A 26851-nucleotide genomic window follows, 5' to 3' on the forward strand; every position below is an offset into this window, starting at 1 on the left:
TTTGAATAAGTTAATTTTTATGTAAAACTAGATGGGCCCGTGGCGCTTCGCTGCCCCTACTAAAGTGATTAACATAGGATCGTTCACGTAGAAAACTATTTGTATTTAGTTTAAATGCTACTATTTATTGATAGGATATAAACATAGAATACCTATGTCATTTCAGATTTGTGATTACTTTTGATGCTATAACTTCGCCTATGATTTTTCTATCGGGTAGCATGAAGTGCTGTAAAATTCTCAGTAAAATCTGTTGAGCGGTTTTTGACTAATCAAACTAAAAATTTTATTTTCGCTGTATGCAAATTATTTAAGTGCAACGGGGACTGCATTTTTCCCCAATCGTACCACGCTGATTTTTGAATGGATGATGTAAATACACACCTACGTTATTCAGACAAATTTTGAAGACGGTGCACAGTGGGAAAAAATACCGATCTAGCGCGCAGATAATAAAAAAAATGAAGTAGAAGGAAACTTTAAAACGTTAATGCAGTTTTAAAGTAGAGTGTTGAGAGTACTTAAGTCCGTATAAAATAATCCGAATTAATAAGCTAGAACGGAATAACGGTACATTTAAAATAGAATTTTTTTCCAATGTTAAAAATGGTATTTTTTAGCTATAAAATTGCGATGGTCGCGTGCATTCTGTGAATATATTATTATAAAATTTTGTCCATTTTTGATATATAGTATTGGTATTTAATTAAATGGTATAGTTATATAACCCATAAGTTATGCTTTTTTTAAGGTTTTGTTTAAATAAAATTAAAAATTTGTGAATTTTGTTGATATAATTGATCAAATATGACTTGGAATAGATCACAGCATAGCAGATAAGAAAAAACAAGTTCAAAATGTTCGTCCTAAGGTTCCAGAGTAATGGGTGTGAGTATGAAAATGAGGGTATTTATGTAAGCTGCTCCAAACACTGATATTAAACTCATGCACTGAATATACATTGATTCCAAATGACTTTCTAAATACAAATTGAAATTACAACGAAATCGGTTGTAAGAGTCTTCTCAAATACCGCAGGTAAAGGGTCTACTTTATGAACCCTGAACAAATATCATTGGTGTAACATTCATATATACATGGTTTTACCTACATATATGGTTTTCGCTATAAGCAAACGGAAATTTTGTGCGTGGAGGTGGAGTTTATCGACTTTTATTATACCTGTTATGGGTTTTCCAATGACCTTACATGCAAGGATTCGTTGTTTAGGATGTATATTGCACATTTCATACCGTCTGGTTTTGAAAAAGTGCAAAATTAATAGCTCCGATCGGCCACTTTTCGAAGAAAGGAAGGCACGTATCATTAATGATTTGAAGGAAGTAATGCACATTATTGTTGATACACCTAAGTCAGTATCCGGAACAACAAACGATGGCAATACTGCTAGACGTTTTTTAGCCAACCTGGCTTGGCATCGTCGATAACTGGTGTTGATGAAAAATTAATTAAAAATTGTAGTGTCATCCTTTCAACTATGGCCTGTGGGTATGCTATTAACGCAGAGTCATTTGAAAAATTTACTGAGGAAACATTTATTTTTTTCGTGGAATTATATCCTTGGTTCTATATGCCTTCAAGCATACACAAAATATTAGTGCATGGAGCTGATATAATTAAATGTGCAGCTTTGCCCATAGGAATGTTGTCTGAAGAAGCCATGGAATCCAGAAATAAGGACTTTCGGAACTACAGGGAACTGTACACCAGAAAAATTAGTCGTGAGGAAACAATGAGGGATCTTTTCAATAGGTTGCTATTTTCTTCTGACCCAAAAATATCAAGTTTGTCTCGTAGTACATCTCTTAACCATCGATATAGTGAGCCACTATCTGAAGAAGTCCTTAAACTACTACTATATAATTTAATGTTTTAGATATGTAATATTAACAATAATAAAGATATATATAATAACAATAGTGTTTGCCCTTAACCCACTTTTTACCCTCCAAATGTTTCGGAATTTTTGAAAGAAGCTCCCATTTTAGGCGTACTATTAGTTATAACGAAAAATGTTGCTTATTTAAAAATGTTTCAAATGCTTCAAAATAGTAATTTTCACCTAAAAACTTAAGTTTTTTCTAAAAAAAAATCGGCGCTTAATGGGTTAATTTTTTCATAAAATAATTAAAATTGTCCATCTAAATCTATTCTTATCAAAAATATCGATAAACATACAGTAAAACATCTACTTTTATTTTCTGCGCGCTAGATCTGTATTTTTTCCCCACTGTGCGGTGTCTATTACCTTTATAAAGATATACGCATATTAATGTACAGAAATTTTGAGGTGTGTTCACTATTGATGACATAACTCTGCATCCACGCGGAATTTTAGAAGTTTATATATCCTATTTTACTTTCAGGACACGTCATGACATACTGTGTAAATCTCATTAACATCTGTTCAGCGGTTTTTGCGTCTATTGGTTCTATTTTATACACATATTTAGATAGTTTTTTCAAGGCAATGATAATCCAATAAATTGTAGAAAATTAACATATTTTGAGAATTTTCCATAATTGACAATTACTTAAAGTATATCTTTCCGCCCAAAATATCTCCAAAAAGAACTACGAAGAGATGAAAGGTTCGATATAAAATGTGTGAAAATGCTAATATCTTTCAAAATATATTTTGCAACATTTTCGCGGATTTTCTCAAAATGTTCTTTCATAAAAACCTTTCCACGTCAATTACAGACTACTAACAGAAATTTTAAGTCAATTTCCGCGGATTTTTTTCAATTTTTTTTTTTTCATAAAAACCTTCCACCGTAATTAGCTACAACTGAAATTAATTTTGAGTAAAATCGGTCCAGCCGTTCTCAAATGATGCGTTAGTATACATTTTTCTTGCTCCATTTATATATATATATATATATATATAGATAAATAAAACAGGTTGACCCAAATTGTTTAATTTTTTCTTAACTTCATACATTTTCAAATAATTAGCCAAAAAATTATTAATCTACCTATTGAATATTTTGCACACAATTGAGGTGTTGATAATCAAGATAATCATCAAGAATTCTAGTTTTGACAATGACAATTTTAGTATTAATTCTAACGTATTAAAGGTTTCTTAAAACTGGAGTCTATTATTTGCCCCATATTTAAGTTTTAATTGTACAGTTAACATATATCAGCAGTGTAGCAGAAGCTTCCTAAAATTTGTGACCAGAATTTTTAATAACGATTTTTTTTTGTATTTTTTCTATAAGTATGTGAGTAAATATAAGTATAGAGCACAATAAAATTGATCAACAATCACGACAGGGTTGTTGAGGATGATATTTTCTTTTTTAAAAACATAATTTGTCATATAAAAATTGAAACGATTATTAGGTTGTAATCAAATCAGCTGCGAGTTGCTGTTACCTTCTAGAATTATCTCAGCAAGCATTTTCTATTCAAAAAATATCCAAAAAGTTACTACCAGGCGATGAAAACACTCGTAGGCGATATCGTATTTTTAACAAATAAGTTATACCGTTTGGGAAGAAATGAACCACGTACTCGTTACCTTTGAAAAGTATCTTCTTCGTCACAATTTGAAGTTAATAAAGCGACACTCCAAAATGACACTGTTTTGTTAACTTAAATATTATCGCCTTAGTTACTTTCAACTTTCACTAAGAAGATACGTTTAAGAGGTGACGAATGCGTGCTTCATTTCTTCAATAACCGTATTTTTTAAAATACTATATCGACTGGTAGTGACTTTTTGATACCCAAAGGAAATAAAATACTTGTATGAATGAGTAATTGCAATTGCAATAACAATAATGAGTAACGTATATTATGCATAAAATTTTGAGCATTTAACGCTAAATAAACATAAAATTGAAGTTAAGGTTAATACTAAGCATAGCTAAAAACATTATTTAGTTAAATTACAATAAAAGTTATTTTTTCAAGAATTTTATTGATTTACAGTCTTCGGTTCGGTTTTGTGTATTCTATCGCGAGCGTGTAAAATATGTTGTTGATAAACTTTGTTTAGGTCCAACAACGACGTCTGGGAAAATTTAAAATGGCACATATCTGTAAAATTTCAAATTAACAAATAAGTAAGCTGACTTGCCTCTTATTATATTATATGTAGTAACTCGCTGAAAACTGGGTTTTTGTATATTTCCACGCCATGTTATTTCAATTGCTTTTTGATCACTTATAACAGCTTTAATTGCTAATTTAACAAATGATGACATTTCTCTTCCCCCAACACGATATATTAATATTTTCTGTAAAAAAATTGTATTTAGAACGGTGGCAGAAATTATGATAAAAGTTTTATATTATTACCGATTGATCCCGAACTTCATCTTCTTTTAGAAGTTTTGCATAAAAATATTTAAAATAGTCGAAAGCATAAAATGGCAGCTATGGCAACAATTGCAATTCTTTTTCTAAGGAAGCAGGCATTATAGAATGTATAATCTCATTCTTTAGAGTAATTACTTACTCCGTAAGTGATGTAATTAACATCTGTGTGGCCACTTGATTTTTGTTAGTTTCCTTTAAAAAGATTTCCATGGTTCCTTTTAGACTTTTTATTTCAATTTGATGTTCAAAAACACTCCGACTTTTAACATCTTTAAGATTTAAGAAAATTATATGTAAGTTTTGCATAAAAATTGCTTTAGTTTTTAATTTAACTTTTAAACATAAAAAATGATTGTTAATACTTAACAATTTAATCAATTTGACCGTTTTATGTACTGATAATCGCCGGCAGCGGCTTTTAAAAAATTATATAGTTAAATCAATTGATCAATTAATAATAATAATATAACTCAAATTAACTTGTTTAATGGTTGAAATTTCATGATAAATCATTTGCTGACCATTGGTTTGTTCTAAGTATATTAAATTTTCTGCATATAATATATATATATATATATATATATTTCAGAATTCATGTTTGCAGTTTGTATTATAAAATAAACCTTTGTTAATTGTGTCCATTATTAAATTTAAGGGAAAGCCGTCAGTAATACTTTTCCGCATCTTTCTATATTATTTGATACAGCAATCAAAAATGTTTCCGGCCGAAGATTTTTTATAATGAAAATTCAGAAATATCCAAAAATTTTTATTCAATGACATTTGATTTAACTAAGTAGTTACTACAGACGATAGAAATTGGATAACAATTCATTTGTTATTGTAAAATTACGAAGTATCACCCTTTTACAAAAAATAAGTGTCGAAGTAGATAATTATTTGGAGAGGGAGTTAGAAACTCACTTCCAAATGCTTGCAGGGATACCATGTATAGAGGTATTTGGTTGTAATTCTTTGTAGGTAATTTCATAAATAATACGTTCACATGTTTATCTTTCTGCCTTTTAATCCGATTATGACATCATGTTTAACTACATGGTTATTTAAAAACATTATAAATCTTAAGTTACATATAATAAAACTATTTTTTTAATCTGTATATTCGTAAAATATATTTGTAAATAAATGCATCCGTTACCTTTTATGTATATAGTTACATATTCTAAATTTGTTTAAAATCTTTAATAATTTATCAATTCCTTAATTGCCGAAAGACATCTCAGTTTGTTCGGTAAGTAAAAAGGTTCAAAGACGTGAGGAAATGGTGTATCCCACCCTGTTACGCGCTTAACGGGCGCCTCCAAGTGGAGGAAACACTTATCTTGAATATATGCAGCAATTTCTGAGCCGAATCCCTGTGTTAACGGAGCTTCGTGGGACACGATAACACGTCCAGTTTTTTTCACCGACTAGAAAATGTAATTTTATATGCATTATATAAATATTTTTCTTATAATATGTGTCTCACATACATTAGCGATAGTCTCTCTATCCCACGGTAGAATGGAAACCAAATCTATGACTTCACAGTCAACATTTAGATCCTTTTTAGCCATCTCAGCGACCTAGACAATAAATACAGTAATTATTTACTTTGTCAACTATAAATAGGAACACTTAGAAATACCTCCAATAGGACATGAACTTGTGTACCCCAACCAATGAGTGTAATATCGCTACCTTTGCGAAGGATGTCTGCTTTTCCTATTTCCGAAACATAACTTCCAACTGGGACTTCCTCAACCGCCGCTCGATATAACGTTTTTGGTTCGAAGACTATACATGGGTTTTTATCTTTGATACATGCCAATAGCAATCCTTTGGCTTTTATTGGACCTCTGGGAACTACTACTTTCAAGCCGGGAGTATGGGCAAAATAGGCTTCAGGGCTTTGGCTATGATATAGAGCACCGTGGCCAACAGCTCCACAAGGAACACGGAATGTAAGAGATCCACAATCAAATATACCTCCGCTCCTATACCGATATTTTGCCGCCTCATTCACGATTTGATCAAATGCTGGAAATATGTAGTCCGCAAATTGTATTTCCGCGATTGCTGTTGCCCCAGTGTTTGCGACACCAATAGCAAAACCGGCTATTCCTTGTTCACATAAGGGAGTATTGAAAACTCTATCTTTTCCATACTTATCACGAAGATTTATCGAACATCTAAATACTCCCCCAAATCCAACATCCTCACCAAACAGTAAAGCACTTTCATCTTCTTCCAATGCCTTATCCATAGCACTGTTTATGGCTTGGAACATGTTCATTTTTTGAACACCTTGAACTGCCACATCTTTAACATATTTATCTGGATAATATGTGAAGTGTGATCGTGTCAATTGTGGGACTTGGTCGTTTTTTAAAATACTAAACAGTGCTCTACTGTATCGATTCATTATTTTGCGTTTAAGCTAACAACACGGAATAGCAAAATAATATTATTATTATCTTAGGGTTATGCAACATGTCTATAGGGTTGCCACCTCTAAAATGTACATATGGTCAGGGGCATGATGCTTTAATAAGGTGATGTATCAAAACAAAACATCTGTTTTTTTTTTTGATCATCTGTCAAATTGTATTTCTCATGGTTGGCAACATTGCACATCGAATTCAAGTAAAAAACAAGGCCTATAAATAAGGTCATCCAGGCCAGCTGGTAGAGTTGAGCAATCTAGTTCACGAAGCGGATCGATCTTACTGAATCTCATTTTAAATGTAATGTTTTTTTTTTAATAGCAGAATACCCTTTATAAATATAATGTTTTTTATGGGTGGCCAGCCTTCAGCCGGTGTTTCAAGACTTTCACCGATGGACAGATACTCTTTAAATCTATCTCCTATGAACAAACGCCAACACCGTCTACGCGACAGAATCTCCTGTTAAATAGAATATATTTTGGGTGACCATCCTTCGGCAGGGGATATAGGACATTCTCCTATGGACAGACACAAACACCGGTTACGGAACAGAATCTCCTGTTAAGTAGAATACTTTTTAGGGTGGCCGGCCTCCGGACGGGGATTTAAGGAGACCCCCCATTCTTGGTGTCAAAAATTTTTAGTTAGTTTTCAAATCTACACTAATTCAAGAATGTGAAAATCTCATCAAGTGAAAATCTCATCAACTCTTGAAGATATAGGCGATTTATCGTGTTAGCATCAAGTGATGGCAAGAATGATTCTCAAACTTTAAACGCATTTTTCCCGAGGCAGTGTTTTTACGAATGGCGGGCACGATAACTCAAAAACTAATAATCCCATCGGTTCCAAATTTTAATACGTTTCTCTGGGAGTCAAAAAAAGGCGAATTTCCAAAAAAAATTAAGGCCGCCATCTTGTTATTTTTTGAGCGATGTCAATAATACATGAACTCTTTCTAACCACGTTGGAATTTTCAGATTCCGATGTACCAGTGAGGAGTTATCATGCCCGCCATCAAAAATAAGGAATTTAATCACCAAAAAAAACAACAAATAAATTTTGTAAATTATATTCTAAGGCCCATAACTTTTGATCCACAAATAATACAGCCACATACCGCACAATTTTGGAAAGGGCAAATTGTTGGTCTATCATTTGAGGTCTATGATTGGAAAGGGACTATAATGGACCCAAGTTCGACTTTTAGGAACTTTTTCAAAAAAATCGGAGACCAAAACCAATTTTTTTACTGTATCTCCAAAACGGTTTGAAATAACTATCATATCACCACTCAATGGAAAGCTATTTTTATAACCTTTAAAATGATACCACAAGAAAAAAGATATCCCCATAATTAGGGTAAAAATACCTACCTCTGGAAAAAATTTCAGAAAAATCTGATCGTTTTTACTAAACAAGAGTTGTTCCTTCTTTTTGGTGTTTTTTTTTTCGAACACATAATTTCGTTTTGATTTGTTAATGGATGAAAAATTTGAATATTATGCACAAAGAAAAAACGATTTTTAATAATACAGGGTGGTCCAAAAAGGACTGAAGGATTAAAAATAACTGTAATTTTTTTATTTTTATTTTTTATGTTTTTAAATATTTTTGTTTAAAATTTTTTTATATTTAAGTGTGAAATATAACAACTCTCAACTGGTGTCCATTTTCTTGGCTCTTTTTACCACATTTTCCATTACTGGGCGTAGAGTTTCTTGTTTATTTCTGCTTGAATGTTATGCTTAAGCTCTTGAATTGTTTGGGGTTTATTGATATACACAACTTCCTTCAAATAGCCCCACAAAAAAGACTGAAGGGGTCCAATCTGGTGAACGTGGAGGCCAAGCTAAATCACAATTTCTGAAAATTATTCGAATAGCATATTGCAGGCGTGTCTGATGGTCTTGGGGGAGCAGTTGCTGTGCCATTTGAATTTTATACGGAAACATTTTAAGATCCCGCTGCAAAATTCTTTGCAGAGATGTTCTGGAGATTCCCAATTGAGTACAACGACGACGAGTAGAGACTGATGGATCTTCGTTTACACTCTGTCGTACAACCTCCACAACTGCTTCATTGCCCACAGATCGGTTTCATCTTCTTCCTAGAAGATCTAACATTCTTCCATGTTCCTCAAAACGGGAGACTAAGTTCCTAATCATGTTGTGACTGGGTGCTGTCTTCCATGTTACTCAAAACGGGAGACTAAGTTACTAATCATGTTGTGACTGGGTGCTGTCCGGACATTAAAATTACGACGATATTTTAGTTGAGTTGTAATAATTGACCTTCCAGAAGAATAAAAAATTCAAGGATTTGTCCTAGTTCATGCGTAAGCTATATACTCACAGAGTAACGTTTAAAAAATTGGAACCGATTGGACTAGTGGTTGTTGTCGCACCCGCCATTCATAAAAACACTGTTTTCAGAAAAACGCGTATTTGTAACTATTTTTAATGAAAAGGTTCCGCGGCTTTGTCCTATTTCAAGCCTTTTCTAAGATATGGGGGTGGTTCACATTAGGTGCCAAGTCCACATTACCCCAAAGTTACTCTATATTCAAACAAAATAAATCCCGTTTCAAAATCGGCATTCCCTGAACGACATACTTATTAAATATAGATGTTTTCAAGGCAATGGCAATCCAATTGATTGTAGAAAATAAAAATATTTTGATATTTTTCCATAGTTCACAGATGTAATTAAAAAAAGAACAAAATGATAAAAGCTCCATATAAAATGCGTGTATATGCAACATTGTTTGTAAAATATTCGCGGATTTTTCTCAAAAATGTCCACATCAATTACAGAAAACCGAAAAACATTTAAGCCAAATCGTTCCAGACGTTCTCAATTAATTAATTTAATTTTTATTCAACAATAACATGTATACAAAGCCTTCAGGCCGAATAAGATGACACATTACGAATAACAATATAAATTAACTACACCTTTTTCAAATGTTATTCAAAACATTTCAATTGCAATTCGAGAATTTCATTTGTAATTCGAAAACTCAATTTGCAATTCATAACATTTCACTTGTAATTCGAGTATGTAATTTGAAATTCACAACATTTCATTTGTAATTTTAAACTTTTTGTATGAAATTCAAAAAATTACATTTGAAATTTAAAAAAAGTCATTCGTAATTCGAATATTTCAATTTGAATTTCGTAGAGTTTCATTTGAAATTGAAAGAAATCCATTTGAAATTCAAAGAATCCAATTTGAAATTCATTACATTTGACTTGTAATTCATTAAATTTCAGTTGTAATTCATAACATTCATTTCAAATTCATACATATTCCTTTTGTGTTACCAATAATATTTTTCGAATTTATAATTAAATGTTATGAAAAACAAATGGAATATTATGTATTTCAAATCAAATGTTAAGAATTTCAAATGGATTTATTTAAATTTCAAATGGAATTTTATTAATATCAAGTGGAATTTTATGAATTTCAAACGCAAATACTTGAAATTTCAAATGGAAGATTATGAATTTCAAATGGAAGATTATGAATTTCAAATGGAATTCTATGAATTTCGAAAGGTATTCTAGGAATTACAAATGAAATTCTCGAATTACAGCTGATATGTTGTGAATTGCAAATGGAATTCTCGAATTGCAAATTATATGTTGTGAATTGCAAATGGAATTCTCGAATTACATTTGATATGTTTTGAATAACATGTGAAAAAGGTGTACTCCAATGCCATGTTCTGACGGGCATTCGAACAACGTAGTTCGCTCTCAGAATTACGTACATGAATTAACCCGTTCATACAACACTATTCTTAACTCATGTCATTAGAGTTTTTTTTTTTTAACTTTTTGTTTCTTGTTTTAACCAAAATTGTAACATATTTGCATGAATCACATGTTGATCTAAATAGAAAAAATAATTCTCTTTCTCCTGACTATAGTATGAACCCATATCTATTAACTTTTAATTCATGTTTTCCATTTTTTCTGAAAATATTGTTGTTTTCATAAATTTTTATATTTTCTCAATTCAAATGTCACATATAAAAAATTGGAGAGTTTTTTTTGGGTGGCCCCACATTTGTTTCTTGTTTTGTACGCTAATTAGAACAAATGGGAAAGAAATGCATATTGCATTATCTAGACAACTAAATTTAGATCTTTCTGCATACAATTTTCGTAGACAATTTTTTACTTTTCATTCATCATTTTCAATTTGACTGAAAAAGTTTGAAAATTTGATAAATATTTTCAAGCTGTCAAAATTAATTTATTTTCGATAAATACTCTCAATTGTTAGGGATGGGACAAATTTCTTCGTTATTCAGAGAGTGATTCGAATTGAACAACGTACAAAAGTAGGTGTTCGCTCAGAAAATTTTGTATGGGGAACTAAGTAATTACTTCATAATTAAGGGTCGAAGAAGGAATGAGTGAGCGAACAACGCTCGTCTGTACATGGCGCAACAAACGGACATTTCAGACATATCCAAACTAAATCCATAAAAAAATAAAACTAAAATTCTATACATAAAGAGTTCTTAAAAAATAACTATAATATAAATTTTACCTATGGCAGTCTATACTCGCCATACAAATGTGCAATTCGGAAAAAAAAATTATCATACAAGGTGACGAACAAGCCTTTTATAAAACGTGATCGTGGTAATACTGAATTTTTTTAATTCAATGGGTAAAGCGTTGTACAGCCGCGCAACACGAACTAAAAACGAATCATTCATTCGATGGTGTACAACGGGAATCTGTAGCTGATTGCGCCTAGTAGACGAGCAAAAAACAAAGCATCTTACCAAAAATTGAGGACACTGATTCTTAACCATTTAAAAAAAAACTAAGTAGCAAACGTGAATCAATATAAGAATGAAAAGAACAACCAAAGAAGTCAATTACATATGGCGTGACATGGGTACGGGTAATCAATCTATACACATACCGGATAACTCTGTTAACAGCCAACTGAATGAGACGCATATTAAAGGAACTAGAACCGGAGTAAACTTCCAAACAGTATAGAAAAGCGGGCAAAACCAATGCAAAAGCCAACCGCTTCCTAAGAAAAAATGGCACAGCTAAATCCGTGGCATAAAGACCCCGAAGGGAAGAATTCATCTGGAATGCAATCATATTAATGTGCTTTCCAAAACTCAATTTATCATCAATGACCACCCCAAGGCACAGCAATTCGGAGACAAATTCAATATATCTACCATCATAGGCAACAGATACAAAACTATTAGTAAACGAACCAAAAAAAGCGCTTTTGTTTTCGAAGAGTTAACACAAAGAGTTTCTAGTTACCCAGCCGTATAAAACCTTCATTGCACAATCCATCATTGACTGAAACACTGATGCAAAACGACAATCTCCTTTGAATAACAACTGAACATCATCAGCAAAAGCAAATGGTTCACAAAAAAAAACTCAGCTCTGAAAAAAGATCGTTAAGAAATAAAATAAAAAGTAGCGGGCCCAAAACCGACCCCTGAGGCACACCACTTTTAACAGGTAAAATAGAACTACATCTATTTTCAGCACAAACCATACAGTTACTATACAGTTGTATAGATTCCTTTGAAATAGTTGACTAATATTTATTTCAAATAAAGTATACATATAAAATAATATTTATAAAAACTACAAAATTTAGTTTCCTCCGCCTTGATTATTTACAATATTTTGTGACATTAGTCCTGAACCTTGATTTGAGCTTGCCCCAATATTTGAATCTTGTAGAGACTGTTGTTGCGCAATTTGTTGTTGCAGGGCTGCAGCGGCAGCATGCTGTTGCTGTCTTTGCTGTTGTTGTTGCCTAGCGGCATGTGTATATTTTGCTTTTGTTTCTTCTAATTCCCTTACTCTTGAACGTACGTGTGATATTCGATGCCATGCCATTTGAAGAACTTTCGCGGAAGCGTATCCAGAACCTTCATGAGGCTGACCTGTTGATACTTGCGTTAAATAATTAATTTGTTCGCTGAGTTTCATTTCAACATTTTGCAGTGATTTTAGAAACTGAGCCGTCTGAGTCTCTGCGCTTTTTTGCGAAGATTTTTCTTTGCTCAGTTCTTGTAGTGCCTGACCTGTAATGTTGAACTACGTTATAAAATAATAAATTGTAAACACAAAATCACAAACCTGCACTTTGCAAACATAAAATAATCTCTTTCTCAATATCATCAAGAACTTGTATCTTGTCTAAAGGATTCATCTTTTCTAGGGAATTCATGGTTTACAATGCTTAATAGAATAGACATAAACAATGTTTATTTTGTTTTTTTGTAGATAACGATGCCATTGTGGCTTCGCCGGCGTTCACAACATTTGTCATTCACTCGAAGTGATAGCCTAACAAAAACGGTTCCACTCATGGTACAATGAATAGGTAGTCAAAGTGCGTAATTTCTACTATATGGAAAATTTTGACAGATAATCGAGAAAAACAAATGTCTTTGTTTTGATACATCACCTTATTATTGCATCATGGTTCCACTCTTGGTACAATACATGGCCTATAAATAAGGTCACCAAGGGAGACCAGCTGATTATCGATACCTCTCAAGTTTTCTGTCAAAATGCATTATTGTGAATTGACTTCCATTATGAAAACGTAAAAAAAGTCGAAATTTTTGACATTAGACTTGAGAAAAAACAGCTGTTTTCCGATTTCGATTGCTATCTTAGTGACCTTATTAATAGATCTTGTATTGTACCAAGTCTAATGTCAAAAATTTCGACTATGTTTACCAAGATCTATTAATAAGGTCACCAAGATAGCAATCGAAATCGGAAAACAGCTGTTTTTTCTAAAGTCTAATGTCAAAAATATCGACTATGTTTACGTTTTCATAATGGAAGTCAATTCACAATAATGCATTTTGACAGCAAACTTGAGAGGTATCGATTTCCAGCTGGTTTCCCTGGGTGACCTTATTTATAGGCCATGGTACAAGAAATAGGTGGACCCAGAAAAACTTCCATTAAATTGAACAAACTGAGAACGTCGCGATATACACCAAAAAAAGTCAACATACAAGCAGTGTGACAGAACATAAAATTATTTTTTAGCTTTCTCACTAATACACCGTAATTACTGCCACCAACTGCTTCCCTAATGGTATCCGTAAGGTGGATCATATATGTAGCAGTACTATGACCACCACTAAAACCATAGTGACGATTGGTCAACAATTTCCTACCATTAATGTACTCTAAAATTTGGAATTTCATTAAGTGCTGAGCAACTTTAGATATCGCTGGAAGTATACTAATTGGAGGCAAATTGTCTACATAAAAAGGGGCGAAGGGTAAGTCGACGTACATGGTACAATTATAAAAGGTAACAGCAAAACCCAGCTGATTTGATTCCAACGTAATACTAGTGTCAATATTATGTTTTTAAAAATCACCCAACAGGAAAATTGGGAACACATAAAATTTGAAATTGTTCCTTATTAAATGTGCTATCGTATTCAATATACTCAATCTGACTGCTGGGAAAGCTTGAGGAAGCAAATCTTTCTTCAAGGAACAACTCGCTATTCCCAGCATTTTCATATGTGTTACACGTATGGCAATGACTCAATTATAGGAAAGATGTGGAAGCTATAGACATATAAATTTGATAGATTTTCATTCATGTTTTACAAATTTTATTTTGAGGATTGGAAAATATTTCATTTTCAAGATAAATATAATTTGTATGTTTACATTTTTCTGTCAAATGATGTTGACACTAGTATACCTTACAACAAATTTCCATGTGGTTGTTGTATAGTTTGTTGTACCTTCTAATATTATACCATGATTGTTATAATTAAAAAAAAAATGTGTTTTTGCATTTCTGACCTAATATAGAGCAGTTCCTAACAAAATTATGAAAATAATGATTAACCATTTGCCTTAGAGATAATAACAGCAGTGAAATGTGTATGTTTACGTAAACAAATAACAGCTGACAAATCCACTTCATTTCATTTGAATACTAAACAGTTATGATTTGATATCCGGATTTACAAATCGAGTAGATTTAGAAGGCACAGTCTAAACGCGCCTTTAGCATAGGATTTGGAGCAAATCGCGATTTGGAGTGGATTTAATTTTGTAAATAAAATAAAACTCTGCTTTTGCACTAACAAATAATGACTTCTCCTTAAAGTATGCTACAAAATACGTAGCGTAGCAAATAGTTGCCAAGTGTTTGGATATTGCCTAAGTATAAGTGACGCCGTTCAGATTGCAGTTAGTGCGGCATTGACTTCTGACCGTGTTTCGATTTTTGCCTCTGACTAAAAAGTCCAAACCAGCTCAAAATCGTTTTTCGACTTTTACCGACTAATGTAATTTTGTAATCAATTAAATTCCAAACCCCAATTTTTAGATTGTTACACCTTAGAGTCTAAACGCAACCAGAGAGTCACGAGTCAGCGTCATACTTTTTCGCCGGCGTGAAAACCAAACGAAAGAGTTGGCGTTAGCGCCACAAAATGTCAATTATTTGTTTTTATTTTCTGACAGAAAATTTTACGTTGTGCAAACCAAAATCAATCTATTATTTAATAAACAATAATGTCAAGGATCTTGGATAAAATTATTGAAAAAATTATTTTTCTTCCATTTTATTATTAATTCGTTAAAAAACGTCCACAATCTTTGAAAATATTTGTTTTTTTAACAGCACTGCCATATGTTTTGTTAAAAATTCTCATTGAAATTTGGTAGCACTGTTGATTTTTACCTAAAATATGGCAACTCAATTGAGAGCAAGAGAGAAATTTTGAGTATGACGCTGAGCAAAAATGAATAAAATCTATTCTAGCGTCATGCCGCTAGACGCGAACGTCAGCCGTCGCGATTTCCCGTAGCCAATAAGAAACACTCGGCAAACGGCTGTCGCTGACTCTAGACTCTATGGTTGCGTTTAGACTCTTAGAGTCTAAACGCAACCAGAGAGTCACGATTCAGCGTCATACTTTTTCGCCGGCGTGAAAACCATACGAAAGAGTTAGCGTTAGCGGCGCTAAATGTCAATTATTTGTTTTCATTTTCTGACAGAAAATTTTACGTTGTGCAAACCAAAATCAATTTATTATTCAATAAACAATAATGTCAAGGAACTTGGGGAATATTATTGAAAAAATTATTTTTCTTCCATTTTATTATAAATTCCTTAAAAAACATCCACAATCTTTGAAAATATTTGTTTTTTTAACAGCACTGCCATATGTTTTGATATAAATTCTCATTGAAATTTGGTAGCACTGTTGATTTTTACCTAAAATATGGCAACTCAATTGAGAGCAAGAGAGAATTTTTGAGTATGACGCTGAGCAAAAATGAATAAGAGTCTAAACGCAACCAGAGAGTCACGAGTCAGCGTCATACTTTTTCGCCGGCGTGAAAACCAAACGAAAGAGTTAGCGTTAGCGGCACAAAATATCAATTATTTGTTTTCATTTTCTGACAGAAAATTTTACGTTGTGCAAACCAAAATCAATTTATTATTTAATAAACAATAATGTCAAGGAACTTGGATAAAATTATTGAAAAAAATTATTTGTCTTCCATTTTATTATTAATGAATAAAATCTATTCTAGCGTCAGAGTCTAAACGCAACCATAGAGTCTAGAGTCAGCGACAGTCGTTTGCCGTGTGTTTCTTATTGGCAACGGGAAATCGCGACGGCTGACGTTCGCGTCTAGCGGCATGACGCTAGAATAGATTTTATTCATTTTTGCTCAGCGTCATACTCAAAATTTCTCTCTTGCTCTCAATTGAGTTGCCATATTTTAGGTAAAAATCAACAGTGCTACCAAATTTCAATGAGAATTTATATTAAAACATATGGCAGTGCTTTAAAAAAAAAAAAAAAACAAATATTTTCAAAGATTGTGGATGTTTTTTTAAGGAATTAATAATAAAATGGAAGAAAAATAATTTTTCAATAATTTTATCCAAGTTCCTTGACATTATTGTTTATTAAATAATAAATTGATTTTGGTTTGTACAACGTAAAATTTTCTGTCAGAAAATGAAAACAAATAATTGACATTTTGTGCCGCTAACGCTAACTCTTTCGTTTGGTTTTCACGCCGGCGAAAAAGTATGACGCTGACTCGTGACTCTCTGGTTGCGTTTAGACTCTCATGCCGCTAGACGAGAACGTCAGCCGTCGCGATTTCCCGTTGCCAATAAGAAACACACGGCAAACGACTGTCGCTGACTCTAGACTCTATGGTTGCGTTTAGACTCAAAATCTATTCTAGCGTCATGCCGCTAGACGCGAACGTCAGCCGTCGCGATTTCCCGTTGCCTATAAGAAACACACGGCAAACGACTGTCGCTGACTCTAGACTCTATGGTTGCGTTTAGACTCAGACGCGAACGTCAGCCGTCGCGATTTCCCATTGCCAATAAGAAACACACGGCAAACGACTGTCGCTGACTCTAGACTCTATGGTTGCGTTTAGACTCTTAAACAGCTTATGGTGTTTTTACACGATATGTATTTTACATATGTGCTGTCACTTTTTGCATATGGAAATCGAACTCGTCATGTTTAACATACGGAAATTTCAATGTGTCAAAACGATATGCAATTACATATGTATTTTTTTCGGAATAGGACGCGCTCTATTTTCGCATGTGAAACATAAGTAAATCAGCTGTTTGAATGAAACACATTGTTGGAAGAAAATATTTCAATTGCAAGTCAAAGAAAAGGATGAAAAGACAACAATTACAAATTATTATTTCGTTTGTATGTGTTTAATAAAAAAAGATGTTGATTTAAGAAAAAATAAAAGTGATTTTTTCAGCAAACTTCTGTGTCTACATGCATATAACAACGCCGTCACACATTATTTCAGTATGTCAGTGCAGTGCAGTTGCTGTCAGTGTATGTCTCCCTCCCACATCATCCGTACAATTCAGCTACCATTTAGTCTCTATCCCACCTCATTCGTAAACAATTTAGTCTAGTCTCCCTTCCACCTCATTCGTAATATTTCGGTTATACCACTTTGAGTTCATATTTATGGACCATTTGTCTTCTCCTCCCATTCGGTGGAACGTTTTTCAATTTTTTTTTTCAGTCGATGAAAAGTCCAGAACAATGTGTATAATAAAGGATTGAAGTTAAAAAATAAGTAAAATGGAATTTAAACAAGTATATACGTTTAATAAAATATGAAATGGGCTGCATAAGTAGTAGCAATAAGCAATTATTTTCTTTAAAGAAAGATAATGTTTATAACGTGAATGTCTTGAGGGTGCAATCTGAACAGTCGGTGGTATTAGCAGGACAAGGAGTACTTGAAATAACCCCAAACGAAATTATTTTCATTGCACCCAACCATGAACCCATTTCGTGGGCATTGCAACATCTCCGAAGGTATGGATTGACGGACGATGTGTTTAGTTTTGAGGCTGGTCGGCGCTGTACAACTGGTCCTGGAATTTATACTTTTCGCTGTTGGAATGCTAATCAACTATACTCGAAATTTCAGTGGTACATAAATTCGATGTCATTTGGTGTGGATCGAGATCGCAACGGAAACCCTAGTAACCACACAAATGCATTTGATCGATTAGATTCCCACCTACAAATGCCCCACACAAATCATTACCTGGAACCAACTTCGTTATTAGGTTCGGTGATCGAACAGAGAAGTACAATAGATAATTCAAATGTATCTGAAGCACTAGCTAATCTTCCTCCTAACTCCGAAGTTATTCATATACCAACAACACCGTATAGCAATGTTAATCCGACCAATAATAGTTACAACATATATATGGATCAACCCATCTCTGTTGCAACTGAAGATAATGCATCCAATATGTGTGCCAAAAATAATACTGAGGACATCGAGGTTAATGTGAGTAAACTATTAAGAACTTCATCATTGGATGTACCACCAAATGAATCTGCCCCTGCTTTAACTCCATTGGTAAAGGAAACTCAGCGAATTTATTCAAATATCGATTTGTTTGCAGCGACATCAAATACACGCAATATTACGAATGGTTCCAAATGTGCTATATCAGAACCATCATATGCGAATGTTGATGTTAGTTTCAGTAACAAAGCGCACACACCTCAACAAACAATTCCGTTAAGTTCATCGTCTGAACAAGTAAATCTAGTACCAAACGGCACGGCAGTTAATTACATTGTGCTGGATTTAGATCAACCCAGAAGTCCCTCCCAGTGCTCACCAAAAACAACGTTTGGTAGTGGACAATCACTAATCGAAGAAAAAGCTAATGCAGATTTATTAACATCACAAGAGAAATTAACCGATGCTTTGTCATTACCTTGCGGTTCTTCAACGATGCCAAAGAGAACAACTATAAGTGATATCCGATCTAATTTATCCGATACGAAAATAGATTCCTCTGGAAGCTATACAAGGATAGACTTCCTTAAAACGTTTGCTTTGATGAAATCATCGACAAACTATTCAGACTTCGAACCGGATCATGATCAAGAGGAGTCTCGTATAACACGACACAGTAAATTTGTAAGAAAAGCTTATTCAATAAGTGAATAATAATTTTTATTACGAAATGTATAATAAAGGGTTTGTTTGCGAACTTTTCCAGTTTTTGTTCTCAATAAAGATTTTCTCTAACAATAAATTTACAAAAAAGTTAAAAGACAACATTTTGTTAAAATTTTGAAAGGGGGTTAAACACTAAATTAACTCGATTATTTACAGCAGTGTTGCCACCAATGGAACTACAAATTACACATGGAGGATACAAAAATTGCACATTTGGGGAAAAATTACACTGTATCAACATTTTTTATTTTGTTAATAAATACTATGTAGGACAAAAACAAACATAAATAAATTCCATACAAAAAGTATATAATATATAACTAAAAAATTTAATTCCAAAAAAATACAAGTTATTCAAGAAAAAAAAAAAGATTAGTTCTTCCAATTTCCATTCCTACGTACGCCTCCTTTTGTAAATAAAATTGCAGCAACAGTTTCTGAAGACATTTTGTTTCTTAAATCTGATTTGCAAATTTTTAAGGAGATAAATATCCTTTCTGCAGAAGCATTTGAGAATGGAAGAATTAAAAGAAAGTTAATAACTTTTTTAATGTTGGAAATAATTCGTTCCAATTCCTAGGAAATTTTTAAATTAAAAACTTTTTGCCAATACACTCCAGGTTCCAAATTTTCATAAAGTTCAAACTTTTTGACCTCTAAGAGTGCATGTTGCCGCCATGCACTAATTTTTGTATTTATAGTGTTAGTCTGCTTTTCCACAGGCAAATTTTTATTTGGCAAATACTGAGTTTGTTGGCGAGAGGGGTGCGAGGAAGAAAAACAAAAATTTGCCTGTTCAGAATTTGCCGTACACGCAAATTCTGCTTTGCTCTGTTCGTTGAAAACAATTTTGTTGACATTTTCTTTTGAACCTATTCGCTTTACTGACACACAGCCGGCTTTTGTTTACAAATCTGTTGCTTTAATTTGTGCAAGTGAAATTTAATTTTTAATTTTTGCCATTTATATGATAAAATATATAAAAAATAAATAAAATATTAAAAAAATCTTTAAAATGCAAACACTTTTGACTTTTATTTTCTTTCTTTTGTATTTTGATTCGCAAAATTTGGCAAAGAAAAATTTGCTAATGGAATAGCAAGCGAACATTTCAAAAGAGAAAACAAAAAATTTGCCAAATAAAAATCTGCCTGTGGAAAAGCAGACTTATAAAACGTTAAAAATAAATTACACATGCATGGTATAATAATAGAAGGTAACAGCAAGTGTTGTTGTACAAAAAACGATACAACAACCACATGGAAATTTGTTGTTGTAAGTTCTACTAGTGTCAACTCATTTGACAGAAAAATGTAAACAAACAAACAAATGATCATCAAATTATTTTTATTTTGAAAATGAAATATTTTCGAATCCTCAAAATAAAAATTGAAAAACATGAATGAAAATCTATCAAATTTATATTTCTATCGCTTCAACATCTTTCCTACAATTGAGCCATTGCCATATATATGTGTAACACATATGAAAATGCTGGGAATAGCGAGTTATTCCTTGAAGAAAGATTTGCTTCCTCAAACTTTCCCACCAGGCAGATTGAGTAAATTGAATACAGGAGCACATTTAATAAAGAACAATTTCAAATTGTATGCGTTCCCAATTTTCCTGTTGGGTGATTTTTAAAAACATAATTTCAAATTCATATTGACACTAGTATTACGTTGGAATCAAATCAGCTGTGATTTGCTGTTACCTTTTATAATTGTACCATGTTACACATGATATACACATGACACTAACTACACATGGGCTACACATGCAATGAAAAATTACACACGATATGTGTAATTACAGATGAGGTGGCATTTACAGAGACTTGGCTTCTTGGCGATTTTAATATGCCATCTGTAATGCCATGTACAGACGGGTGTCGTTCGCTCTCTCATTCGTTGTTCGACCCTTACTTATGCCATGTCCAGACGAGCGTTGTTCGCTCTCTCATTCGTTGTTCGACCCTTAATTATGAAGGAATTACTTAGTTCCCCATACAAAATTGTCTGAGCGAACACCGACTTTTGTACGTTGTTCAATTCGAATCACTCTCTGAATAACCAATAAATTTGTCCCATCCCTAACAATTGAGAGTATTTATCGAAAATAAATTAATTTTGACAGTTTGAAAATATTTATGAAATTTTCAAACTTTTTCAGTAAAATTGAAAATCATGAATGAAAAGTAAAAAATTGTATAGTTTTTATATATGCAGCAGGATGTAAATTTTGTTTTCTACATAATGCAATATGCATTTCTTTTCCCTTGGTTCTAATTAGCGTACAAAACAAGAAACAAATGTGGGGCAACTCAAACAAAAAATTCTCCAAAATTTTATTTGTGACGGTATGTGACATTTGAATTGAGAAAATATAAAAATGTATTAAAAACAACAACATTTTCAGAAAAAATGGAAAACATGAATGAAAAGTAAATAGATATGGGTTCATACTATAGTCAGGAGAAAGAGAATTATTTTTTCTATTTAGATCCCTATGTAATTCACTAAAATATGTTACATATTTGGTGTAAAACAAGAAACAAAAAGTTTGAAATAAAAAACTCTGATGATATGAATTATGAATAGTGTTGTATGAACGGGTTAATTCATGTACGTAATTCTGAGAGCGAACTACGTTGTTCGGATGCCCGTCAGAACATGGCATTAAGAACGAATTACTTGATTCCCCACACAAAATTGTGAGAGGGAACGATGATTTTTGAACATTGTTCAGCACGAACTACTCTCTGAACAGCGAAGAAATCGGTGTCATCTCTAATAATTATCGGTGTTGTCATCGATACGTTGTCATATTTATTTGCGGGCTGTCATAATAAAATTCAAAGAAATAAAAACGAACGCTTTGTTTTGCTGCTTTCTATTGTTTTTTTTGCGTTATTTTTGTTATTCTGGTGAGATGTAAGTTCAATGTTTATATTATTTATTTTATTAATAATGTTTTATTTTAGTTATAGCGGGTTATTTGAGTCCTAGAAAAGAAAAAAAGGCTTAACTCTAGTTTAGTAAAAACGATCAGATTTTTCTGATATACCACAGATGTAGGTATTTTTACCCTAATTATGGGGATATATTTTTTCTTGGGGACGTACCCGGTTATTTGACCCGAAAGTTCGGGTCCGGGTACTTATAATTTTTACTTATGAACGGTTCTACGGATCCGATTAATACAAAATGGGTATCATTTTAAAGGTTATAAAAATACCTTTCCAATAAGTAGTGATATGATTATCTCAAACCGTTTTGGAGACACAGCCCCTATTTTTTTTGAAAAACTCCCTAAAAGTCCATTATAGTCCCTCTCCACAATTTGCCCTTTCCAAAATGGTGTGATATGTGGCTGTATCTGCTGTGGATCAAAAGATATGAGCCTTAGAACCCTACAAAAACAAGAAAATTCTGTCGCGTAGCCGGTGTTGGTACCTGTCCATAGGAGAAAGTATTAAATCCCCGGCCGAAGGCCGGCTACCCAGAAAACAATTCTATATAAAAGGAGATTCTGTCGCGTAGCTGGTGTTGGTATCTGTCCATAGGAGAAAGTCTTAAATCCCCGGCCGAAGGCCGGCTACCCAGAAAACTATTTTATATAAAAGGAGATTCTGTCGCGTAGCCGGTGTTGGTACCTGTCCATAGGAGAAAGTCTTAAATCCCCGGCCGAAGGCCGGCTACCCAGAAAACTATTCTATATAAAAGGAGATTCTGTCGCGTAGCCGGTGTTGGTATCTGTCCATAGGAGAAAGTCTTAAATCCCCGGCCGAAGGCCGGCTACCCAGAAAACTATTCTATATAAAAGGAGATTCTGTCGCGTAGCCGGTGTTGGTACCTGTCCATAGGAGAAAGTCTTAAATCCCCGGCCGAAGGCCGGCTACCCAGAAAACTGTTCTATATAAAAGGAGATTCTGTCGCGCAGCCGGTGTTGGTATCTGTCCATAGGAGAAAGTCTTAAATCCCCGGCCGAAGGCCGGCTACCCAGAAAACTATTCTATATAAAAGGAGATTCTGTCGCGTAGCCGGTGTTGGTACCTGTCCATAGGAGAAAGTCCTATATCCCCGGCCGAAGGCCGGCGACCCAGAAAACTATTCTATAGATTCTGTCGCGTAGCCGGTGTTGGTACCTGTCCATAGGAAAAAGTCTTAAATCCCCGGCCGAAGGCCGTCTACTTAGAAAACTATTCTATATAAAAGGAGATTCTGTCGCGTAGCCGGTGTTGGTACCTGTCATATCTCATTTGCATATAAGACATTCATGTTAATACTAAACATGAATTTGACATAGTCGGTTTGCAGGATTCTAAGGCCCATAATGTCATAATAAAATTCAAAGAAATAAAAACGAACGCTTTGTTTTGCTGCTTTCTATTGTTTTTTTTGCGTTATTTTTGTTATTCTGGTGAGATGTAAGTTCAATGTTTATATTATTTATTTTATTAATAATGTTTTATTTTAGTTATAGCGGGTTATTTGAGTCCTAGAAAAGAAAAAAAGGCTTAACTCTAGTTTAGTAAAAACGATCAGATTTTTCTGATATACCACAGATGTAGGTATTTTTACCCTAATTATGGGGATATATTTTTTCTTGGGGACGTACCCGGTTATTTGACCCGAAAGTTCGGGTCCGGGTACTTATAATTTTTACTTATGAACGGTTCTACGGATCCGATTAATACAAAATGGGTATCATTTTAAAGGTTATAAAAATACCTTTCCAATAAGTAGTGATATGATTATCTCAAACCGTTTTGGAGACACAGCCCCTATTTTTTTTGAAAAACTCCCTAAAAGTCCATTATAGTCCCTCTCCACAATTTGCCCTTTCCAAAATGGTGTGATATGTGGCTGTATCTGCTGTGGATCAAAAGATATGAGCCTTAGAACCCTACAAAAACAAGAAAATTCTGTCGCGTAGCCGGTGTTGGTACCTGTCCATAGGAGAAAGTATTAAATCCCCGGCCGAAGGCCGGCTACCCAGAAAACAATTCTATATAAAAGGAGATTCTGTCGCGTAGCTGGTGTTGGTATCTGTCCATAGGAGAAAGTCTTAAATCCCCGGCCGAAGGCCGGCTACCCAGAAAACTATTTTATATAAAAGGAGATTCTGTCGCGTAGCCGGTGTTGGTACCTGTCCATAGGAGAAAGTCTTAAATCCCCGGCCGAAGGCCGGCTACCCAGAAAACTATTCTATATAAAAGGAGATTCTGTCGCGTAGCCGGTGTTGGTATCTGTCCATAGGAGAAAGTCTTAAATCCCCGGCCGAAGGCCGGCTACCCAGAAAACTATTCTATATAAAAGGAGATTCTGTCGCGTAGCCGGTGTTGGTACCTGTCCATAGGAGAAAGTCTTAAATCCCCGGCCGAAGGCCGGCTACCCAGAAAACTGTTCTATATAAAAGGAGATTCTGTCGCGCAGCCGGTGTTGGTATCTGTCCATAGGAGAAAGTCTTAAATCCCCGGCCGAAGGCCGGCTACCCAGAAAACTATTCTATATAAAAGGAGATTCTGTCGCGTAGCCGGTGTTGGTACCTGTCCATAGGAGAAAGTCCTATATCCCCGGCCGAAGGCCGGCGACCCAGAAAACTATTCTATAGATTCTGTCGCGTAGCCGGTGTTGGTACCTGTCCATAGGAAAAAGTCTTAAATCCCCGGCCGAAGGCCGTCTACTTAGAAAACTATTCTATATAAAAGGAGATTCTGTCGCGTAGCCGGTGTTGGTACCTGTCATATCTCATTTGCATATAAGACATTCATGTTAATACTAAACATGAATTTGACATAGTCGGTTTGCAGGATTCTAAGGCCCATAATGTCATAATAAAATTCAAAGAAATAAAAACGAACGCTTTGTTTTGCTGCTTTCTATTGTTTTTTTTGCGTTATTTTTGTTATTCTGGTGAGATGTAAGTTCAATGTTTATATTATTTATTTTATTAATAATGTTTTATTTTAGTTATAGCGGGTTATTTGAGTCCTAGAAAAGAAAAAAAGGCTTAACTCTAGTTTAGTAAAAACGATCAGATTTTTCTGATATACCACAGATGTAGGTATTTTTACCCTAATTATGGGGATATATTTTTTCTTGGGGACGTACCCGGTTATTTGACCCGAAAGTTCGGGTCCGGGTACTTATAATTTTTACTTATGAACGGTTCTACGGATCCGATTAATACAAAATGGGTATCATTTTAAAGGTTATAAAAATACCTTTCCAATAAGTAGTGATATGATTATCTCAAACCGTTTTGGAGACACAGCCCCTATTTTTTTTGAAAAACTCCCTAAAAGTCCATTATAGTCCCTCTCCACAATTTGCCCTTTCCAAAATGGTGTGATATGTGGCTGTATCTGCTGTGGATCAAAAGATATGAGCCTTAGAACCCTACAAAAACAAGAAAATTCTGTCGCGTAGCCGGTGTTGGTACCTGTCCATAGGAGAAAGTATTAAATCCCCGGCCGAAGGCCGGCTACCCAGAAAACAATTCTATATAAAAGGAGATTCTGTCGCGTAGCTGGTGTTGGTATCTGTCCATAGGAGAAAGTCTTAAATCCCCGGCCGAAGGCCGGCTACCCAGAAAACTATTTTATATAAAAGGAGATTCTGTCGCGTAGCCGGTGTTGGTACCTGTCCATAGGAGAAAGTCTTAAATCCCCGGCCGAAGGCCGGCTACCCAGAAAACTATTCTATATAAAAGGAGATTCTGTCGCGTAGCCGGTGTTGGTATCTGTCCATAGGAGAAAGTCTTAAATCCCCGGCCGAAGGCCGGCTACCCAGAAAACTATTCTATATAAAAGGAGATTCTGTCGCGTAGCCGGTGTTGGTACCTGTCCATAGGAGAAAGTCTTAAATCCCCGGCCGAAGGCCGGCTACCCAGAAAACTGTTCTATATAAAAGGAGATTCTGTCGCGCAGCCGGTGTTGGTATCTGTCCATAGGAGAAAGTCTTAAATCCCCGGCCGAAGGCCGGCTACCCAGAAAACTATTCTATATAAAAGGAGATTCTGTCGCGTAGCCGGTGTTGGTACCTGTCCATAGGAGAAAGTCCTATATCCCCGGCCGAAGGCCGGCGACCCAGAAAACTATTCTATAGATTCTGTCGCGTAGCCGGTGTTGGTACCTGTCCATAGGAAAAAGTCTTAAATCCCCGGCCGAAGGCCGTCTACTTAGAAAACTATTCTATATAAAAGGAGATTCTGTCGCGTAGCCGGTGTTGGTACCTGTCATATCTCATTTGCATATAAGACATTCATGTTAATACTAAACATGAATTTGACATAGTCGGTTTGCAGGATTCTAAGGCCCATATCTTTTGATCCACAATAGATACAGCCACATGCCACTCTGAACAGCGAAGAAATCGGTGTCATCTCTAATAATTATCGGTGTTGTCATCGATACGTTGTCATATTTATTTGCGGGCTGTCATAATAAAATTCAAAGAA

General features: G+C 34.2%; 3 protein-coding genes across 3 annotated transcripts; 1 reads left to right on the top strand and 2 right to left on the bottom strand.

Moving 5' to 3' along the window:
* Positions 1-5555: 5555 nt before the first annotated feature.
* LOC133334069 (2-oxoisovalerate dehydrogenase subunit beta, mitochondrial) lies at positions 5556-6778 on the bottom strand. Its single transcript, XM_061542367.1, has 3 exons — positions 6002-6778; positions 5847-5939; positions 5556-5783 (listed from the first exon to the last, which is right to left on the bottom strand). Exons 1-3 carry the CDS (start codon positions 6776-6778, stop codon positions 5556-5558), a joined length of 1098 nt encoding a protein of 365 aa, XP_061398351.1.
* A 5688-nt stretch (positions 6779-12466) lies between these two features.
* LOC133334070 (mediator of RNA polymerase II transcription subunit 11) lies at positions 12467-13061 on the bottom strand. Its single transcript, XM_061542369.1, has 2 exons — positions 12959-13061; positions 12467-12903 (listed from the first exon to the last, which is right to left on the bottom strand). Exons 1-2 carry the CDS (start codon positions 13047-13049, stop codon positions 12467-12469), a joined length of 528 nt encoding a protein of 175 aa, XP_061398353.1. The 5' UTR covers positions 13050-13061.
* A 4948-nt stretch (positions 13062-18009) lies between these two features.
* Positions 18010-19386, top strand: LOC133334071 (uncharacterized). Its single transcript, XM_061542370.1, has one exon. It carries the CDS (start codon positions 18014-18016, stop codon positions 19373-19375), a length of 1362 nt encoding a protein of 453 aa, XP_061398354.1. The 5' UTR covers positions 18010-18013; the 3' UTR covers positions 19376-19386.
* The last annotated feature ends 7465 nt before the right edge of the window (positions 19387-26851 follow it).

The sequence above is a fragment of the Musca vetustissima genome, unplaced genomic scaffold (assembly GCF_032173495.1).
Source record: "Musca vetustissima isolate MV318-11 ecotype Yass unplaced genomic scaffold, APGP_CSIRO_Mvet_v1 utg36280, whole genome shotgun sequence".
Classification (NCBI taxonomy): Eukaryota; Metazoa; Arthropoda; class Insecta; order Diptera; family Muscidae; genus Musca; species Musca vetustissima.